This window comes from Sceloporus undulatus, chromosome 2 (assembly GCF_019175285.1).
Source record: "Sceloporus undulatus isolate JIND9_A2432 ecotype Alabama chromosome 2, SceUnd_v1.1, whole genome shotgun sequence".
NCBI classification, from domain to species: Eukaryota; Metazoa; Chordata; class Lepidosauria; order Squamata; family Phrynosomatidae; genus Sceloporus; species Sceloporus undulatus.
This window is the reverse complement of record NC_056523.1, coordinates 150855813-150876937: the sequence shown is the minus strand read 5'-3', so window position 1 is coordinate 150876937 and position 21125 is coordinate 150855813. Positions and strand designations below refer to the sequence as shown.

Sequence of the window (21125 nt, the reverse complement as noted above, 5' to 3'; positions counted from 1 at the left end):
TTTGAAACTGGGTAGAGAAGTGATGAGGTGTGCATGTGGGGGAAGAATGTTCCAGGAGTAAGGGGCAGCAAGCGAGAAGGGACGAATTTGGGAGGGGGCAGTGGTAGTCCTACACTGTGACAGGAGACCTTGACTACAATAGCGGAGGGTGCGAGTAGGAATGTAAGGAGAAAGAAGGTCAGATAAGTAAGGAGGGGCCAACCCATGGAGGGCTTTGAAAGTCAATAATAAAAGCTTGTACCGGATGCGGAAGGGGAAGGGGAGCCAATGAAGGGAGGATAAAAGAGGTGAAACATGGTCAAAGCGGCGAGCAGATGTGACAATACGGGCATGATTCATTTGTTCTTGGGTTTCTATCCCTGAGGAGGAATTCAAACCCTGGTCTTCTAGAATTCTAGTCCAGCACCTCTTCCTGAATGGTAAGTCAGCCAATAGGTAAATAAATCTAATAGGTTTGCTTTGGGGAGGATAATGAACAAGAAGAATAGTGTTATTGCTAAAATAAAATAAAATACAAAATAAATTTTAAAAGAAAGTAAAAATAAAAATAAATTCTAAAATTGAATGAATGAATTAAATAAATAAGAAATAAATAAGAAATAATAAAATGAAATAAACATAGAAAATGAAATAAAAATTTAAATTAAAATAAAATGAATAAAAATAAGAAACTATAAAATAAATATTAAAATAAAATAGAATATGATAATAAAATAAAGTAATAAAATAATTAAGATAAAATAAAAATAAAATAAAAATAAAATATATGAGTAATAAAACAATAAAATAAAAATAAAAAATAAAATAAAATGTGAAGTAAATGTAAAAAAAATAAAAAATAGAATAAAAATAAATAAATAATAATAATAATAAAAACAGCATGGAGACAGTGTCAAACATGTTTCAACAGCATCCCTGACTACTAGACTGCATCTGCAACTGCAGAAATAAACTGCTTTGACACCGCTTTAACTGTCACGGTTCCATGCTATTTATTTTATTTCTAATTTTATTTTATTTTATTTTTATTACATATTTTAAAAATGAAACAAAACATATTAATATAAAAAGAAAAATGAAGCCTTCCCAGGCATCGCATAATTGTCGCTTACTATCTGATGTTCTGTTGTTGGCTGTTTATTGATCCATTTCCTGTATTGCTATGTACTGTATATGTATTATCCTACTTGTGAGTATGTATTTTCCCTGGATAATGATTAACCTTCCATTATGAAGCCAAGCCCTCCCTCCAGTCCATCTGCCTTGGTCCAGGCCTCGGAGGTTGAGAGGAACTGCTGGACCTCTTACCCTTTCCCGTCACCACTCCCTTCTCCTTCTGTGTCATGTCTTTTTAGATTGTAAGCCTGAGGGCAGGGAACCGTCTAACTAAAAAGATTGCATGTACAGCGCTGTGTAAATTTACAGCGCTTCATAAATAAAGGTTAATAATAATAATAATAATAATAATAATAATAATAATAATAATAACTAAAATAATAATAGTTAAATAATTAATAAAATAAAATATAAAAATACAATAAAATTGAAAAGAAAAATTGAAAAATTAAAAATTGAATAAAAATGAAAATATAAAACAAAACAAAAATAAAACAATACAATATAAATATAAAATATAAAATAATAATATAAAATAAAGATAATGTAAATATGAACAAAATAAAATAAAATAAAATATGACATAAAATAAAATAATTGAAAAGTAAGATAAAATAAATAAAAACAAAATAAAAACAAAATATTAATAAATGAATTAATAAATAATAAAATAGAATATGATAGAAAATAAAAAATAAAATAAAGAATAAATTTAAAAAGAAACTAAAATAAAAATTAAAGATTAAGTTTAAATAAAGAAGAAAATAAAATGAAAAAATAATACAGTGCTCCCTCGGGTTACGAAATTAATTCGTTCCGCCGCCGCTTTCGTAACCCGAAAAGCCTTCGCAAGCCGAAAACCCATAGGCGCTAATGGGGAAAAGCCGCGATTTCGTGTGAAATAGCGCCGAAAAGCACCAAAATTTTTTTCGTAACCCGAAAAAACCTTCGTAACCCGGAACAGTTATTTCCTATGGGATTTTTTCGTATCCCGGAAATTTCGTAACGTGGGTATTTCGTATCCCGGGGTACCACTGTATATAAATAAAAATAAAATTAAAAAACAAAATTAAATAAAATATGACATAAAAATAAAATAAAGTATAATGTTAAGTAAAACATTAGATAAAATAAAAATAAAATAGAAATTTTTTGAATAAAAATAAAATCACATCAAATATGAAATGGCTAAATAAATAAAAAACAAAACAAAACAAAATGGCTGATAAACCACCGGCCTGAGAGGAAGGAGACTCTGCCCTCCATAACTGCCATCCGCCGGCCTGAGAGGGAATTCACCAGGCAGGTCCAGCTCCATCAGGGCCAGCCTGAGAGGAAGGAGACTCTGCCCTCCATAAGTAGGCTTGCCATAACCCGGTGGGAGGCATGACTCCCCCGATTTCTAGGGGGCGTTCCCGGTCACGTCACGCCCTTGGGTGGCTGCCCGGCTCCTGGCCCTGCTGCATCCCTATATTGTGATGGGCTGGAGCTGGCAGGGGAGGGCTCTGCTGCTCTGCCTTGCCCCTATTGGCCAGCCGTCCCAAGGAGCAGGCTTAGTCAGGCAGGGCAACAAGGCGCGAGGAGGAGGAGCAGGGCCAGGCAGGTCGGCAGCAGCAGTGGCCCCCGCCCATCCAGGCAGGCCGCTGGGAGAGGGGAGGAAAGGGCCCTGGCCTCTGGGGCAGCCCAGCCTGGGGAAGGAAAGGGCCCTTTCCTGGACCCCCTGCCCCCCAGCCCTTCTCCTCCTCCTCTTGCAAGGAAGGGGCTCTGAAGCGCCAGGAGAGCTGCCTCATTAAAGGGGAGGGGCACCTCAGGGACCCAGCCGTCGGAGAGGAAGAGGAGGAAGAGCCTCGGCATTTAGGCTCAGAAGAGGAGGAAGGGGCTGGCACCCAGGAGAGGCAAGAGGGCACCTTCCAGGCCCCTCCTGGGCCCCAGGCTCCCCCCAGGATCGCCCCCATCGGACATTGGAAGCCCCCTCCCCAAGGCCCCCCAAACACACACCCCTCTCTAACCCTCTCTCTGACTCCCTCTCCCCGTTACCCCACTTTAACTGAGCCCTCTCTAACTCCCTTCTATCTACCTCATTCTCTCCATCTAAACTCCCCTCCAACCCCTCTCTATCTACTCCCCCCTCTCTCTAACCCAGTGATCCCCAAACTGTGCTCTTGAAGGAATTTTGGACTACAGCTCCCAGAATCTCAGACTATTGAGTAACATGTCTGAGGCTTCTGGGAGTTGAAGTCCAAAATCTCTTAAAGGACACAGTTTGGGAACCACTGCTCTAACCACCTTATTTAATAATAATAATAATAATAATAGGATTTATTTATATACCACCCAATCTCTGGGAATCCGAGCAGTTTGTGAAATTAACAGATAGCCAAACTACACAGGCAAATCAGCTCCTGGCATTGAACAAGCAGAGCTCTGCTCTAGAGCCACAACAAACTACATTTCCCAGAATTCCATAGCATTGATCCAGGACAGTTAAAGTACTGTCAGACTGGGTTATTTCTGCAGTGTGTATGTAGTCTGAGAGCCCTGCAGAGAGAACAACTCTGGTGCTTTAGAATTTAAGCCCATCTAACCCCCCTCTATTTAAGTTCCTTATTTAAGTCTCTTCTAAGCCCCCCCTAACCCCTCTGTATCTTACTCCTCTTTATCTAACCCTAATCCCCTCTAGGTTGTCAGGGATGATGGGAGTTGTAGCTCTTCACCTCTGGCTCTAACTCTCCACCTTGTTACACACCGGCACTGACCAGTTTTGGCCAGTGGTTAAAGCTTTGCTCTAAAGCAGCAGAGTTTCAGAGAACAGGCTGAAGACCCTGACAAACTCTCCAAGCCTTCTCACTCTTGCTTCCACAGAAGTCTTCACACTTCTTCAGGATCCTGCTGGCTCTTGTATCTTGACTCAAGACACCAGACAACTCAGTAGTCTTATATAAAAGATCTACTTTATTCTACTATATACAATACTAATGCCCTCACAAATCACAATCTCTACAATCTCCAAACTACTCACAAAACTCCACAACTACCCACTCTACTCCACACTACTCCACAAAATACATTGGGAATCATAGCAATTATTAAAGCCAAAGTAAAACATTACCCACTTAGCCAGTTTCCACCCAGTGGGCGTGTACATCCATTTTGATTGGTTCTCATAGTTCAACCCATAATTAATGATTTCATCATTTCACCTCGTCCACTTAACGATTCTCAGGTGTGTTCAATTATCCACTCTGCATTTCTGTCCTTGGCATTTAGGACTGCTAAATTGCATTACCTTTTACACCTGTGTGGCTTCTTAATTGCTTTTGCTTAGTCATGGTGACTCTCACATACATGTTTTATTTCCATTACTGTATATCCCATGTTGCATTTTCCTTAACATAGGTACCCCATCTAGCCCTCCTTCTATAGCCCCCTTTCTCAAACCCCCTTATTTAACCCCCCTTTCTGTTTAATCCTATATTTTTTTTAAAAGAAACCAGCAATTTTTCATGTCCTCCATTTTTATAAAAGTGTCCTACATTTGAAAATGTTGTCCTACATTTGTCCCGGTTTAGAGGTTCTGACTTATGGCAACCCTATTTGACGTTGGCTGGGGCTTCTGGGAGTTGAAGTCCAAAAACACCTGGAGGGGAATGTTTGTGAACCAACCACTGAGAGGGAGGGTAGAGGCGGCATAAACAAGAAAAACAACATGGCCGATTTCATTGCCCTACACAAATATGGCGCCGCAGGGTTCGGAACAGACATCTCCTCATGGGGGACGGGCACTCTGCCCTGCTCAAAGATGGCGTCGCGGGGTTAGGGACAGAAATCTCACGAGGGGGTTCTCTGCCCTGAACAAAAAATGGCGCCACCGGTTAGGGATACAAGTCTTCCCGGGGGGGGGGGCTCTCTGCCCTTAACAAAGATGGCGCCGCAGGGTTATGGCGAAAAATCTCACGGGGGAGGGCGGTCTGCCCTGAACAAAGATGGCGTCGGGTGACACGTCAAGGGAGGCGGAGGAGGATGCGGCCTGTTCCGGGAGTGAGGCGAAAGGCAATCGGGAGCCATGGCGTCGTCGGAGGCGGCGGCGCTGGAGGCTCTGAAGCGGGGCGGCCCGGGTGCGGCAGAGTCCCTGTTCGCGGCGCACACGACTGCGGAGCTGCGCGCGGTGGAGCAGCGCCTGCGGGGCGGCATCGAGGGGAAGCGGGAGGAGCTGCGGCAAATGGTGGGCGAGCGGTACCGGGACCTGATCGAGGCGGCGGACACCATCGCGGAGATGCGCCTCAGCGCACAGCGCCTCCTGGAGGCCGTCAGGGGACTGCAGCAGCAACAGCAGCAGCAGCAGCAGCAGCAGCAGCGCCGCTCCGTAGGGAAGGCTGGGCCCAAGACCGCGACGCCGCCTCAGGAGGGGAAAGCGGCGCCTGAGGTCCGGGACCCTTTGGTCGTGCATTTGGTGTGCTTTGCATGTTGGACTCCGGCTCTGGAGACCAGCCACGGAAACCCACCGGGTGGCCTTGGGCGAGTCACACTCTCTCAGCCTCAGAGGATGAGCAACAACAAAACCCGCCTCAGAAGAAACATGCCAAGAAAGCCCCAGCATAAGTTGCAAACAGCAACACAACAACAGCAACAACATTCCTCCTGCGTTATTATTCCACTTTGGCTGCTGTGGAGTCCTGGGATTTGGGTTCAGGGAGGAGCTCTTAGGCCTCGCCAGACTACAAATCCCAGGGTTACACACAAGGAGGCCATAGTTAAAGCAGAATAATAGTGCCACTGCTGTGTTTTTGTTGTTTCATGTCTTACGGTGACCCAAAGATGAGTCTGTCCTGGGATTTTCTTTGGCAGGTTTCTTCAGAGGGGTTTTTTTTTTGCCCTTGCCATTCTCTGAGGCTGAGACAGTGTGACTCACCCAAGGCCACCCAGTGGGTTTCAATGGCTGAGAAGGGGTTTGAATTCTGGGAGATGTAGAGTTTGTGCCCTCACACAACAGAAGGTCTCTACACTGAAGAGACAAAAAAGAGACTAAATTGGAAACCTGTGAATGCTTTAACAATAGATAATAAGAATGGGTAGCTGGGTCTTCCTCTTGGGTTAAGGTTTTGAAAGTGCTGTTACATTGTTAAAGGTGAGCTTGATGGGTGTTTTGATGGGGAGACTCCTAGGAATCCTATAGATAGAAGCTTCCCCAAAGAAGAGTGTAATAAAGAAGAGGGAGCTAATCTCTACTAAGAAATACAGTATTGATTTCTCTGCCAGGTGTATAAAATTTGCTGTAAGTAGCGGTTCTTTAACTATGGCCCAAAACACACTGTAGAAATAATCCAGTTTGAGACTTCTTTAACTGTTCTGGCTATGCTAGGGAATTCTGGGAACTGTAGTTTATTGTGGCAACAGAACTCTCAGAGAGGCGGCTAAATGTCTCACAGAACTACAGTTCCCAGAATTCACTAGCATTGAGCCAGGGCAGTTAAAGCCGTCCCAAACTGGATTATTTCTGCAATGTGTTTTGCCCCTTAGTCAAGTAGTAAAGCCCCTCTGAGGTTCCTTCTCCTTCCCTTTGATTTGTTATAAGTTGGGGGAAGCTGAGATAAGGTTGATACGTTCGTATTTTTGCTCATACAGTACATGCATGGATAAATCAACAAATGTATGCTGAAAACACTCAGTCTGAAATGCTATCAGATCACCATACGTACACCTTGCTTGACTGGACAGTAAGGTCTTCACGGGTGTCCATGTTTCTTCAGTCACAGGAGAAGTTCTATTGCTTGGCGGCACAGATCCAACTGCTGCTGCAGATTCCTGAGAAGATCTGGAGCGCTATGGAGTCCTCCCAGTACTTGCATGCCACACAGTTGTACCTGCTGTGCTGCCACCTCCATGGCCTCCTGCAGTTGGATTCTTCCAGCACCCGCTACAGCCCCATTTTGGTACGTTTCCCTATCCTTGCCCGACAAGTAGCAGCGGCTAGCCACTTCCGGTAAGTAGCCCACCACTTTTTCTCTTCTCTTTCACTTTCCTTGTTGTTCGCTTTATTGTTGTGCTATCTCTTCAATACATCTTCCTGTTGTAGGAACTCAGATTCCTACAACATGCATCTCAAGTATGGAAAGTATCCCTCCCCGCCTCTTCCAAAACCACCCCCCTTCAAAAAAACAACTCAGGTCTATTTGGGCAACATCAAGCATAGACTAGGGTATCTAGCTTGGAATCTGATAAGCTCTCACCTTTCCCATTTCTGTCCTTCAGAATTGTGAAGCATTTCTGATCAGCAGTGTATGTTATGCTAAATCTTGAAAAACCAGCAGTGGACTATAGGTGTATTAAGGGCGGGAACACCTCTGCATATACTTGCGTATTTGGCCTGAGTTTGCTCAAGTAATTTAAGCCTCCTAACTTGGTGGTCAAATTAGATCCTTTGCTATTTTGCATACAAGGAAGCCGAGAACATTTAGAAAGTTAAACAAAGCATTTCAGACTTTTCCCCCGCTGAGCTGGCAATAAATAAAAAAAAATCAAAAGATGTGATGTATTTCATCCTGTATTTTGCTTTCTTTATAGAAAACTGAGAAAACCCTGCTGGTAATTGATTAGACATCTTAGAGGTGTCAAAGGTAACTGCCTTGAGGTTTCAACAGGAGGAAGAATATGGGCCCAATGGTTACTGCATGTGCATTTCTCAGTGGTGGCAAACCCAGCTCAGAAACTGTTTTGCCCCACTCAGACTTTCTGCAGTAATGCTTCCTTTCCATACTAAACAGGAGAGATAACTTGCTCTGCTGCAGAGATTGACTATGGCTTTATGTTCAAAGTCCCAGTTTCTCAGGGCACATTAATACAAGCAATTGTGGTACTTCACAATTGTATTTCAGAGGGTCTTTTCCTCTGCTTGTTCTTAATGTGCCTTGTGACTAGGAGAGTGCTGCAGACATCATTCCCCAGTGCCCTGATCTGTAGCACCTCTGAAGCACAGTGGTTGGGTTGCTGAGGCAGATTTTGGGGGGGGGGGGGTGTTGTCAGATATGTAGGACTAGTTTTTCTTTTCAGTGGTTCTGAGTGCTTCTCTTTTCCCTTTTCTCTCTGAATCTTGCTTTGAAGTTTAAAATCCTTTGTTATCCAATGTACAGCTCTTGACAACATCTTATATTCCCAACTAGGTCAACTATTCTACAGGAGAGCAAGTCACTGCTGAAATCCCAGACTGTTTTGGACCAAGGAGTAGCAGAGGCCTTGTGCTCAGCCATGTTTCTTGAGGACAGTTCTCCACGCCAGGCTCTTGCAGATTTCCTGCTGGCTAGGAAGTCTGCTATCCAGCAGCTTCTGAATCAGCCTCACCACGGTCAGTGCAATTACATAGTGCAGACACTCTTTCTCCTTCTCCAAGCCACTGAAACTAAACAAATCTTGATCACGCTCACTTCACACCCATTAAACACTGGCAACCAGGGAGGTCACTGACAGCTTGGTTTATGCTGCTGTGGTGATGAATCTGTTTCACAGGCATATTAATGTACACATTTCTGATTCTAAAGTGAGGTGTTTTCATTTACAGCAGACAGGAATAATAATGGAGTGGCTTGAACAGAGATATAGGATAGCGCGTCATATGAAATGATGTTGTAGGTACATTTTTCTCAGTGCATTTTTTTAATGATGGGACTTGTGGCCCATGGTTGGAGCCTTCCCGGTTCCTCACTATGGCTGCCAGTGAATGGTGGGTCCCTTTCTGAACCTTTCAGTTAGTGGGAAAATAAATATATGAATTACAAGGGCTCTCATATTGAGAACCAGTGTGGTATAGTGGTTTGAATTTTGGGCTCTGTGAGACCAGGGTTTGAATCTCGGCTTAGCCATGGAAATCCACTGGGTGACTTTGGGAAATCCCACTCTCTTAGCCTTAGAGGAAGACAAACACAAACCTCTTTTCAACGTATCTTGACAAAGAAATCCCATTATAGGTTTGCCTTATGGTGGTCATAAATCAGAAATAACTTAAAGACACAGTCATGCTCTCTCTCTCTCTCTCACTCACACACACACACACACACACACACACACACACATCTATCATGAACATACTGCTCCAATCCTTCAAAGTTCTTAGTTCTGAAATGAGAATGTGTGTATGGCTACTATTTGTTATTAGCTAACCTTTTTTAAAAAACAAACCCACAGATGCTGGTATTAAAGCACAAGTCTGCTCCTTGGTGGATCTCTTAGCAACAACCTTGTATCAAGCTCATGCCCTCTTCTATATGCTGCCAGACGGAACACCCTCAGACCCATCTCTTCCCTGTGGTTTGCTGTTTTCAACACTGGAGACTTTGACAAGCCAGCACCCAACAGGTGAATAATAGGGCCAGAGGTAGCTTTGCCTATGTGCTTAGAGCTTAATTTGATCCTTAGTGACCTCATCTCTGTTCTTTCCTCACAATTCTTCTAGGTAAAGGCGTCACAATTTTGAATGAGGAAAGCAAGTTGAGCAGCTCCTTCAAATACTTGCCACCTTCCATTACAGAATTCCAGCCAACACTCAGAACTTTGGCACATCCCATTAGCCAGGATTACCTAAAAGACACACTTCAGAAATGGATCAATGTGTGAGTCTGTAAAGAATGTACCCTGCTGGAAGTATTTGCCATTGTGCCCCAGATGAAAAACACACTGTGTGGTGTTGTATTTTTGATTATGTGGAAATGGTTATGGTTGGCATTGATCAGCTCCTGGGTTCTGCAGACTGAACAAATTATGGAAGAGATGCAGGACTGCAAATGCAGAAGCATGAAGAGGCGCACAAGCATACTTTCTAGCACCCTGACATGTATTGTCATACCAGAAATGATGTTTTCAGCAATTTAGGGATTGACCAATATTGTGGTTCTGGCCCAGCTGATAGTCTTAATTTTGTGTCCTAGTTTTCTCTAGCTTCAAGATAGAAAAAGAAAAAAACTCAAACAGATTTTTAGTTTCTTTCTACATTTATACTGTTTTTCATCACACACCCCACACATCTTTTTCAAAAAAGAAAAAAATGAAGTAAACAATCTGAGATATGCAACATGAAAATAATAGAAGGAGGCATGAAGTTATACTGCCATGGTTTATGCTTGCTTAAATCAAGTACTAACTACTGGATGTAAACACCAGTAAAGGCCTGGACACACATGTGGGTGTGGAAGAGACATCAAAACGTCAACAGTGCTGGTAGTATTTGGTGTTCAGGATGAGGGCCATTTCAAAGGGTGACTGTTTTCTGATTGCTGCCATACATAAACTCTCCATACACAACCAGTAAGTTCACTTTATCTGATCAAAGTGTTCTAACAAGACTCCTAAGAGAGAAACTTCTCCTTCTGGTATCCTGATCCAAAGCTATTCAAGCCTTATAAACCACAAAGTCTATCTAGTCCAACCCCTTACCATGCAAGAGTACACAGTCAAAATACTCCTGAGGGGTTATTTATGAACTCTATTTGATTGTAATGTTTATGTTTTTTGTTTGATTGCTACCTTATTTATATTATTTATTCTTTTTGTTGTTTTGTATTGGTCAGGGGATAAGGAAGGGGTTAATTTGTATCTTATTGTAATTTTTTGTATTGTATCTTTTTTTACTGTTGTTAGCCGCCCAGATTTCTCGTGATCGGGTGGGATACAAATCTAATATTATATTATATTATATTATATTGATGGCCATCTAACCTGTTTTCAAACCTCCAAAGAAGGAGACTCCACCACTCTTCAAGGCAGTGTGTTCCACTGTCAAACTGCTCTTACTTACAGGTAGACCTTCCTGATATTTAGGTGGAATCGCTTTTCCTGTAGCTTGTTAAAAGCCAGTTGGCTTAGTAACTAATTGGTAGCTATTGCTGCTTAAGCAATGGTGTCACTGCTAAAGAACAGCCAGAAGAACAGGTTGGCCAGTGCAGTTTGACACAGCTGCTGCTGCCAGACCAAGCCCGATGGCAGCTTCACACAAAACACATTGCAGTTGTCCATCTTTGAAGTTAGCAATGCATGAGCCACTGGACCAAACCATGTAAAGCTTGTGACACTTTTAGGAACTGTTACTGGACTTCTAGTAACAAAGATGAATGAAAGGATATGCCAGCCAAATTGTAGAAGGATGCATCTGTCTACTCACTTGCCTGTGTTTCTTTCAGGTGCAATGAAGATATCAAATCTGGGATCACGAACTTGCTGGTGTATGTGAAAAGCCTTAAAGGCTTGGCTGGGATCCGTGATGCTGTATGGGAGCTACTCACTAGTGAGTCCATGAGTCAAAACTGGGAAACAGTATGCAACCGGCTCCTTGACAAGCCCATCTCTATTTGGAAAGATTTGTTACAGCAACTCTTCTTGGACAGATTACAGGTAAGATATTGACTCATCTTGGCTAAATAGCTAGAAGGCCACCAGGTTCAGCCAAGTGTCTTGTACCAAAGAAATGACTCTTTCTGGATTTGAACAAGAGCTCTCTTTGTTTAAACCTGTATCAGAGTTGTTGGAGATGGACTGAGATATTATTTGGCTCTAAATAAGGATAATTGTGGTAGGAAAGAAATAAGGATAATTGTGGTAGGCCGGCATCCGTGAAATTGTGGTAGGAATAAGAGTGTTGTCATCTGGCCTTTGTTATTAATAGCAAAATATCAAGGCAATCCCCATCAAAACCAGCTTCTGTTTTCTTGATTTCCCTGTTGCTTTCTCATACCTCCCTAACTCATTCTGGATGTGTTGTCTTTTGTTGTTGAATGTGCTTCCTTGCTTACTTTCCAGCCGCAGGAACCATCTTGGTTACAAATTCTGTTCTAGAGACATTTGAGGCTAGTATACTTTCCAGCATATACTGATCATCCATGGATTCTTTGGGCATCCATTCTGAGTGGACCCACGGCAAGTACATTGATAGGTTATACATAATGGGCAGAAATACAAAGAAGTTACCAGTCCTGTAAATCCATGCATTTCCTGTCCTGCCATAAACAATTCTTGTGGTTCTGCTTGGTATAATTGGATTGATATGTCATCTTTTGGTTCTGTGTCATGATCTTTTCTTCTCTCTTTTCTTTTCCAGACACTGACAAAGGAAGGATTTGATGACATCTCCAGCAGCTCCAGAGAGCTTCTTGTTTTGGCTGTACAGGAACTTGAAGCTAAGTTTGACATGTCTGCCCACAACAAGCACATCCTCTTTGAACATAACATGGCTTCTTTCTTATGGTCAGAGAATCCTAATGATTTGCCACCTGATGCTGCTTGGATCAGTGTGGGAAACCGCAGTCACTTCACCAAGAGTGGGTTGTCCATGAAGGCTCAAGCCCACAGCCCTGGGGTCCAGAGCTTCTGCAGTGCTTTAGATTCTAAACTAAAGGCTAAATTAGATGACCTTCTCTCTTACTTGCCCACGGACTCCTTTTCATCTAAGGATACTCTGCATGTGCAGTCCAAGAACTCTGCCTTTGACAGATTTGCTGACGCAGGCACAGTGGAGGAATTGCTACGCAATCACTGTATCCGCTGTGTGGATAACTTGCTGGACTGTATTAGGGAAGAGCTGCATGATGCCCAGGATGTGCTACAGGGATGCCCAGATGCTTTGCGTAACCCCAAAATTAACACTGTTCTTTTCATGGCACGGCTCTGTCGGTCATTGGGGGAGTTATGCCCACACTTGAAGCAGTGCATTCTGGGAAAATCAGGCTGCCCAGAAAATGTGACAAGAGAACCCTGGCCTCTGAAAAAGGTGGGGAAAGGGAAGATTCAGGAAGTGAACCCTATCAGGGCTAAATGGCAAGAACTAAAGGAACGGCTGCAGCAGAGTAGTTTGGCTGCCTATCAGATTTGGAACTCCGCCACTGCTAAAGTGAGTCTCCTTTGGGGGGAGTGGGTAAGGAGATACCCCTTTTATGTTGTGATTTGCTTTGACCATCTGAGTCATTAAATTGGTTGTCTCCATTCTATCAGTAAAAACAATGGGAGTTATTTTGCTTCTGGGAATCCTGTTGCTATATACTTGAAATCTGCAACAGATCATAGAAGATACAAAAAAAGTGGGAGGGGGTGGGTTTGGTTTTTTGTGACATAAGGTCTTACATACCAGCAGAGCATCATAAAAAGTCGAAGGCTTTCATGGCCGGCATCCATAGTTTTTTGTGGGTTTTTCGGGCTATGTGGCCATGTTCTAGCAGAGTTTCTGATGTTTTGCCAGCATCTGTGGCTGGCATCTTCAGAGAAACGTCAGAAAGAAACTCTGCTAGAACATGGCCACATAGCCCGAAAAACCCACAAAAAACCATCATAAAAAGCTTTGTCTTTTCCATTTGTCATCAATGGGGCATTTTGCTGAAATGCCAGAGCCAGCAGCATTGGCCAGAGCTGAAGTGAAGCTGACCGTACCTAATTCTTCCATACTTTTATGCATTTGCCTCCTGACATGTTGAAGCCAAAGAGGTTGCACTAACAAGGATGCAATAATTTAGTAATAAAATAAAATAATAAAGTTTAAAATTAAGTTGTTCGAAATTGTTAGGCCATGATGTCTATACAACAAATTGCAATTCTGAGAAATTTCAACTTTGAAAAACTTCATGTTGATTATACATCTGCTTAAGAACTTTATAGGCCTACATAACAGATCTGATTCCGACTTTGTCATGCTACTGTTTGTGTTTAGGTCCTGGTCCAGAGTTTCACACAGTCACTGCTAAAAGATGAAGCTGGGTCCATTCTGGCAACTGCCACCAACTGGGAGGAGATAGAAATAGAGGAAGAGACTGAAACTGGAAGCAGTGTAAAGTCCAAGATAAGGCTACCTGTCCAGGTGAGATAGAAAAGTAGAAATACTATGTGGAAGATCAAACAAAAGAGTTCAGTGTTGTGTACAACAGTTATTCTGAACAATATTTTACTTTACAAATAGGAAGGCAGAAACTGAAACCAAAATAGACAAGTAGCTGAGCAGCATTGCTGAGCCTTGGACCCAAATTTCTCCACTGCCTTCCCCATGGGGAAGGCAGAATCTCACAAAATGCACAGTACAGCTTGATAGCCATTTGGACTCCCCTACCCCAATCATATTTCCAGTGAGGAAGGAAGACAGCTGATAAGAATCCAGTGCCTGGTTCAACTGGACAGGAAGTACATATGTACCAATGTGTGTGTCATTTTTCCCCACCTCTTTCCAAAGTATGTTTTTCTTGTCTCTGTTAAAATAGTTTTTGAACTGATATTTATACAAATTAATATGTCTAATAAATTTAGTACTAAGTTGTGTTGTTGTAACTTAGAAGTGTGTATATTTTGACTGCAGAATCACTTGCATGTAGAAATTAACATTGGCTCTTTTATCAGTTATGAAGGCTTAGAGTTGCACATTCATAGCTAATTTGTATTTATGACTCTTGTGCATTCAGTAATGTAGGAAATAAGTAGGGATTGTCAAAGTCCCCCAATCCTGGCTTGCTGGGCAGCAACCACTACAGGCAGCTTCTGTCAAACAGGATGATGCAGACTGATGTTTTCACACCACCCATGTGAGCAATCTAGTGTGAGTCTGAAGCAGGTGCTGTAATCCTGTATCAGCTTTTATTTAATGTAACTTTACATAGAAACTCTTTTAGTGAACCTCTTAGTGAATTATGAAAATGTGTATTGGGACACCAACAAGATTGCCCATTGTTTACCAGTGTACAATGCACATCAGTGCCAATACAGATTGTGAACAATGCGCATTGGGCAATTTGCCTTCTCTGATAGGTAGTAATGTGACAGAGCCCCTTACTTGGTGTAGGTATTACAAAACCAATCAATCCTAATTTCTGTACTGTATATGTAAATCCACCTATGAAGACATAAATTCCATATGGGATTCTGGCCAGGATCCTTGTCGCAATTCCTCTTCACCCTAGAGATGAGGTGCAGGTGAGAGGTGCCTCTCTCCTGTGCCTCATCAGTGTGTTACATCCCATCAAAAGGAGAACAGACCCATCACTCACAGCAGCCACTTCCTGGGAAGTCAGGATTGGAGAGATCTGTGTGGGACAGGTTAATTAACTAAGTAGTGCATGTAGAATTCCAGCTATTATTTATTACCTATCTGTGTATAGTTTGTGGACATTGTCACTTCCACATGAATTTCATTTGCTGACTTAAAATCTCTCTCCTTAAAAAGAAAAATAATGTTTCCACTGTTGCACTCTGGCATTCTTCACAGCCATCATGGTGTGTACAGTCCCTCCTCTTCAGCTTGTGTCAAGAAGTCAATCGAGTTGGAGGCCACACTCTTCCCAAAGTCACCTTGCAAGAATTGCTGAAGACTTGTATGACTGAAGTATTAGCTGGCTATGAAAAACTCTCAGAAGGGAAACAAGAAAAGGTGTGTATGTGGTTGGAATGGATTACTACACATTGTTGGATGAGATTATTTTTGAAATCCCAGCTCTAAAACCATGTTTGAAAAACAGAAAATTAAAAATGTAAAAGTTACAGAGAACAAAACTTTGATAGGACTCTGCTTTACTAGCCTTTACCAGGCCTGCAGCATAAGCCTATTCCTTCTCCATTGTCGCCAGAACTTGCATGAATGCAGCCCTGCTCTCAAGTACGAGCTGGGCCTGGATCTGCTAGGCTTTTCTTGTGAACTAAGACTGACAACAATACCTCCTTGCACAACATCAAAGTGTATATGCCAGTGTAATCTAGGATTACACTGGCAGGATCTTGGCATGCATGTTGTGATTCTTAAAGGGATATGTATATATTGAACAGCTGTTTACTGTATTGGTGTGGTTGCCATGCTGGTTCCAGCTGTTAATCCCATGTAGAGTAGTCTCACTGAATCAGTGAAATTTAACTCATTGGGGCCAGTAGTAGGATTTACATCATTGAAAAAAGGTACACTTGACGAGCTTCACAACTTATTGAAACATACATTAGCTAAATAAAATCTCCATGACACATTAGGATGCATCCAGATGATAATCTTAGTACTGAACCACAAGATCCTGGTCAAGGATGGGCAATTTGTGGTCCTTGGTGATGCTGGTCTACAGCCCTTGTCATCTCTCGTTAATTCTTATGCTGGCAAGGGTTGGTAGGGATTGCACACAAACATCTGGAAAGACACAGGTTGTCCACCCATGATTCAGGGGGGTTGTTGATTAAATTTTTTCTCTTAAAAATGTGTGGCAAACCACTTTCCAGACCTTTTCCTTCCGTTACTTCTGCAGAAAGAAGGGAAGTTACCCATCACTCAGAATAGAGCTTTGCAACTCCTATACGATCTTCGTTATCTGAATATAGTCTTGACAACCAAGAGTGAAGATATCAAAAGCAGCAGAAGCAAACAGGATTCCAGGTACAGTGTTGGATTTAAACTGTAGAATATTTTTGCAAGCTTCCAAACGGTATCCTTTGGTATCCAGTCCTCCTGTCCTTTCTCATGTCATCACACACTATGTTCTGTGTATGACTAGAAATAACTCCAAGCATTTGGCTATCTAGCAGTTCAAATTGTTTACTCTATCCTGTGCATACCTGGCTGTTGGTGATTTAATCTTTTTAGCCAGCCCTGACTGCAGTCACAGATGTGTAGTAAAAGTCAATGGAGCTGTAGGGTTAAGTATGCTAAAGCATGGCAAAGTGAATACTGTGTATGTAGTTTTGCACTACATGGAATTTTGATACAGCTCTTACCTTCATGGTGGGCAGTTTGAACAGGGATATAAGGAGGCAACTCTTGATTTAAAAAATGTCTCTTCCCCACCTCACCCCATTCTCTGTTGTCCTATTTGGCAAGATGAGTGGATGTTGCTAGTTAAACCTGGGAGAGGCCTTGTTTTGCAGCAAATAATGAGTAAGTAGCAAGATATCTCCATGTATAGATGTCATGCATAGAAATCTATAAACAATTCACTCACTATGAAGTGGGAGCTTTTTCACAGAAATTCTTCTAACTTATGATGTTATCCACATATATAAGTAAAATAGCTGCAAATTCAAAAGTGAAGGTAGTCCCTTGACAAAACTGTTTAGTCGTAGCTGACTGTACAGGGTGGTACTCATCTCTGTTACTAAGCCTGAAGAGCCAGCGTTGTTTGAAGACTGCTCCAGTGATAATGTGGTCAGCATGATTGCACCGAACGCTGTTACCTTCCCATCGAAGTGGTACCCATTAATCTACTTGCTTTCAAACTGCTAGTTTGGCAGAAGCTGGGTGACAGGACCCCATCATGCAGCACTAAGGCTTTGAACAACCTAACTTCCAATCTTCCAATTGTCAGATTTGGCATTTTAACCACTAAGCCACCACATCCCTCAAAATAGCAATACCACTTGTATTTATTCGTATGTACTTCAGTGTCGTGCCAGTGGTCCTAGAAAATGGAAGCTACAGTAAATTCAACAGAAAGTTACATCAAGACACCTTGGTGAGAACAGGGAGCTATTATAATACATCTAAAACAATTTAATGACTAGATTAGAAAGGCATCAGTCCAACTGTAATTGGAGACTAGATTGTATTTAAAATCTTTATTGTATTGAGGAACTGTTCATTAACCAATTAGTTGAATTTAGAATTATTATTTCTTTAATCATTCCATTTCACAGTAGTTAGAGACTGTTCAAATTCTTGCTGTTTGTTTTCACTTAAATCTGTTTAGGAATAATTTTTCCCTACTTCTTGTGGAATATAAATCTTATCCATGGGGCTGATAGAATATTCAGTATTCAACAGCATATTTCTTCTGGGATGAACATTACAGACAAGAGAGTTTCTTTTCTCATTTCAGGATTGAGAGGCAGACAGACTTTCTGGAGAGTTATATAGATCCCTTTGACTTGGATGTCTTTACTCCACACTTAAATAGCAACCTTAATCGTCTTGTCCAGAGAACATCTGTAAGTTATCCCTTTGACAGAGAATCAAGTGTTGGCTACTGTAAATCAAACTGAATAGGCTCCAAGACCACTGCAAGGACAGAATGTTTTGTAGGATAGGATGCTTACTGAAAATGAGCAGTCATCATTGTGTGTGTATATATATAATGCCCATTGTTCCTAAATATGTAACTGGTGCCAATTTTAAAATGAATATAAGGAAAAAAGGCAGGCAGGTATAAAGACAACTGTAGTGTACTTTTCAATTTCTCTAGTGTTTCTTAGAATTAGCACCTGCAATCCTGCATCTTGAGACATAGCTCTACAATAATCTCCTATTACACCCTCACCCCCACACATACCTTTTCTCAGCTGCAGCCCCCTGAACCTGGCCATTTCCTAGTTGCTTGGAGAGTAGAGGGGCAGTACCAGTTAACTGTCCCACTCTTACAGTTGAGTGCAGAGCAATGGCACTGTCTGCAGAGATGTCCAGACGTCCTTGCAGATGCCTGTTGCTGTGCATCTATATATAGGAAAGTAGTTTGTCTGCTGCTCCACCAACCAAGAAATAGCCAGATTTGAGGAGCAGCAGCTGAGAAAAGGTGGTTTGAGGGTGGGATTTTGATCATTTTGTGGTTTATGGAGAATTCCAACTTCTGCAACAACCAAAAAGGGAGTTGAAATGGCATAAGTTGGACCTTTGCTAGTATAATTCCTTGAGATGATGCCAGCCAATATTCCTCTCTGAAAGTCCATGGATCATACTGCAGGTGAGGAGAGGAGAAGCACTGGCTTTAATCAGCCCAGAAAGGTACCAGTAACAGAGCTTCCTTGTGTTCATGTGTGCTTTCTGTACTGGTTTTGAATCTAAGACCCTATTTATAGTTGAGTGAACACTTTGTATTAAAATCTTCTGCCCTAAAAATAAGACAGCTGACCTCTTCTGTGCTGTAGGTCCTGTTTGGCTTGTTGATGGGATCAGAGAATCAGTACAGCAGCCGAAGTAGTGCTTTAACTTCTCAAGAACTACATAACATCCTGCCTCTAGCATCTAGCCAGATCAGGTAAATGAATCAAGCTGTAACCAACAGAAAGTACTCCTCACTTAAGAAAAACAACTTACTACTCTTTTTTTCTTACAAGGTTTGGACTGTTACCACTCAGTATGTCAAGCTCTCGCAAGACTAAATCAATTCTCAGAAACACTGAACATAAAGCTCAGGTTTGTTCCTTTGTTTTAGCTCATCTCTTCTTAGTTTCACCTGTAAGATCTCAAGTAACATATTTATGGGGGTGCCAAGAAAGGAAAAATATTAAGAAACCATGATACCACATCCACTGAACACTGGGACTAGTATCCCCTCCCCCCAAGTTTTGGGTTTTTTACATTATCTCCTTTGTCACAAGGTGAAGACTGACCTATTCAGTATTAAATAATGTAGAATAGAAAAGGAATTACTGGCAACATTTATATTATTAATACAGACATAAGCAGTTTTGTAATTAACTTTGGTTAATCTTAGAGGAGTAGTAAGGAATGTTTAAGAATTGCCTGTCTAACTCTATCTTGTACCCTTCATTCTAGTATGATGCTGACCAGTAACCCCTGAAGAACATTGTTGGGGTATTAAAAGCTTGTGTGAATTGAGTGGCTTCCTCCTCTTTTGTAGGCTGATCTTTTATGCTTGCATCAGTAGAAAGCTATTGCTCTGATACAGATAATTTCTGTAGGCCATAGAATTTGTCAAGGTACCTTCTTTTTTGATAAAGTGAACATGTTAGCAGTTGGCCATAACACTGGTGATGATTTTTCTTCTGTCTTGCTATGGCACCTGTGCTCCCTGAAAAAAGCTTGAAAACTGGGTAGACAAAGAGAGGTTTCTTTGGGCATGTAAGCTTTGTTTGCATTTTCTCACACAATTATGCTAATATGCCACTTCCTCCTCTCTGTATTTCCAGAAAGCTCTTTGAAGGCCTCTTGTAAAAAGTATCTGTACATCAGCTTAAGTTAAATAGAGCAAAAGCAGTCTTGTTTTATGGCTGTACTGCTGTAGGCATATATTCTAAATCAGCTACATATCTTGTGTATATTTTTAGCATCTTCATTTTGGATTACAGCAAAACAGCAATAATGTAGTATTTTTTACTGTTTATCTCAATGTTCATTGTGTATCAATACAGAGAAATCACATTCCTTTCTGGTTATCAAGATTTTTGCTTCCCAGTGATAGGAACAGAGCTGCCCAACATTGCCCTTACCTAGATGCAGAATGGGCAGGGCTTTACTAGTTCTCAGCTTTGGAATGAGAAATGTAGGAAGTGGTTTGGATGTTCCTCTGTTTTCCAAAGCTCACTTGCATGCATGGAAAGACTTCAGGAAGTGTGATCTAGCAAACCTAGCACAGACCAATCATCTTTCTGTGTTCTCCATAGAGAAAAGGGAAAGGGAGGCATCTCTCACTTTGTGCAAATATTGATCAATGACAGCTGTAAGAGACTTCTCTGTCTGGCTTCTTCTAGGCAGTTACTAGAGAATTTGCCCTGAGTTGCCTGGCCTAGATTTTATTAGGAGAGGGATTAATTGACTTTCCTTTGTTATGTTAACAGACTTCAACTGCTGCCCTTACTAGAGGAGAAGAGACATTTCGCCCTGGTTCCCTATTCAGACAGCTTGCAGCAGAAGAGGAAGACACAGCAGCACCGTCTTTGTTTAAACTTGGCTGGCTTTCAAGCATGACTAAATGATGATTCAATAAAATATGAACTCTTGTATTCTTGGCATTGTAAAAACAAAAACCAAAACAAATCTTTCAGAGCTGACATTTCATACAAAGCTTAAATTTCATTACCCTTAAATATCTAGTAGTTATCACCAAATCTAAAGATGTAGGATCCATTCTTTAGACAACTTCAGGGGATTAATGGAAAACCTGAACTTTAAACAGCAATAGTTATTCAGGAACAAAAGAGCAACCCAGTTCAGTACCTAAAGTACTGAGTTCAGCAAGAATCACATCATTTATACTCCTGTATAAATGGGGAAAAAATCCTCTCACCCTATAGATTCTTCTTACCAGAATTTTAAAATAGCCTTAATGGTACATGAGCACTAAGCCTCTGGAAAGATT

At 41.6% G+C, this 21125-nt stretch overlaps 1 protein-coding gene across 2 annotated transcripts; it reads left to right on the top strand.

The window, feature by feature from the left end:
* The first annotated feature begins 5116 nt into the window (after window positions 1–5116).
* Window positions 5117–20769, top strand: COG1 (component of oligomeric golgi complex 1). 2 transcript variants are annotated; one of them, XM_042447939.1, is made up of 15 exons: window positions 5117–5539; window positions 6864–7096; window positions 8274–8455; window positions 9292–9462; window positions 9560–9716; window positions 11280–11490; window positions 12194–12982; window positions 13793–13939; window positions 15332–15493; window positions 16347–16474; window positions 17910–18018; window positions 18952–19061; window positions 19141–19219; window positions 19583–19621; window positions 20605–20769. In XM_042447939.1, the coding sequence occupies exons 1-14, from the start codon at window positions 5180–5182 to the stop codon at window positions 19598–19600; spliced, it is 2856 nt and encodes a 951-aa protein (XP_042303873.1). In that variant the 5' UTR covers window positions 5117–5179; the 3' UTR covers window positions 19601–19621; window positions 20605–20769. The 2 variants fall into 2 exon arrangements, with proteins under 2 accessions (XP_042303873.1, XP_042303872.1); XM_042447938.1 differs by lacking the exon at window positions 19583–19621 and having other exon boundaries at window positions 5118–5539.
* The last annotated feature ends 356 nt before the right edge of the window (window positions 20770–21125 follow it).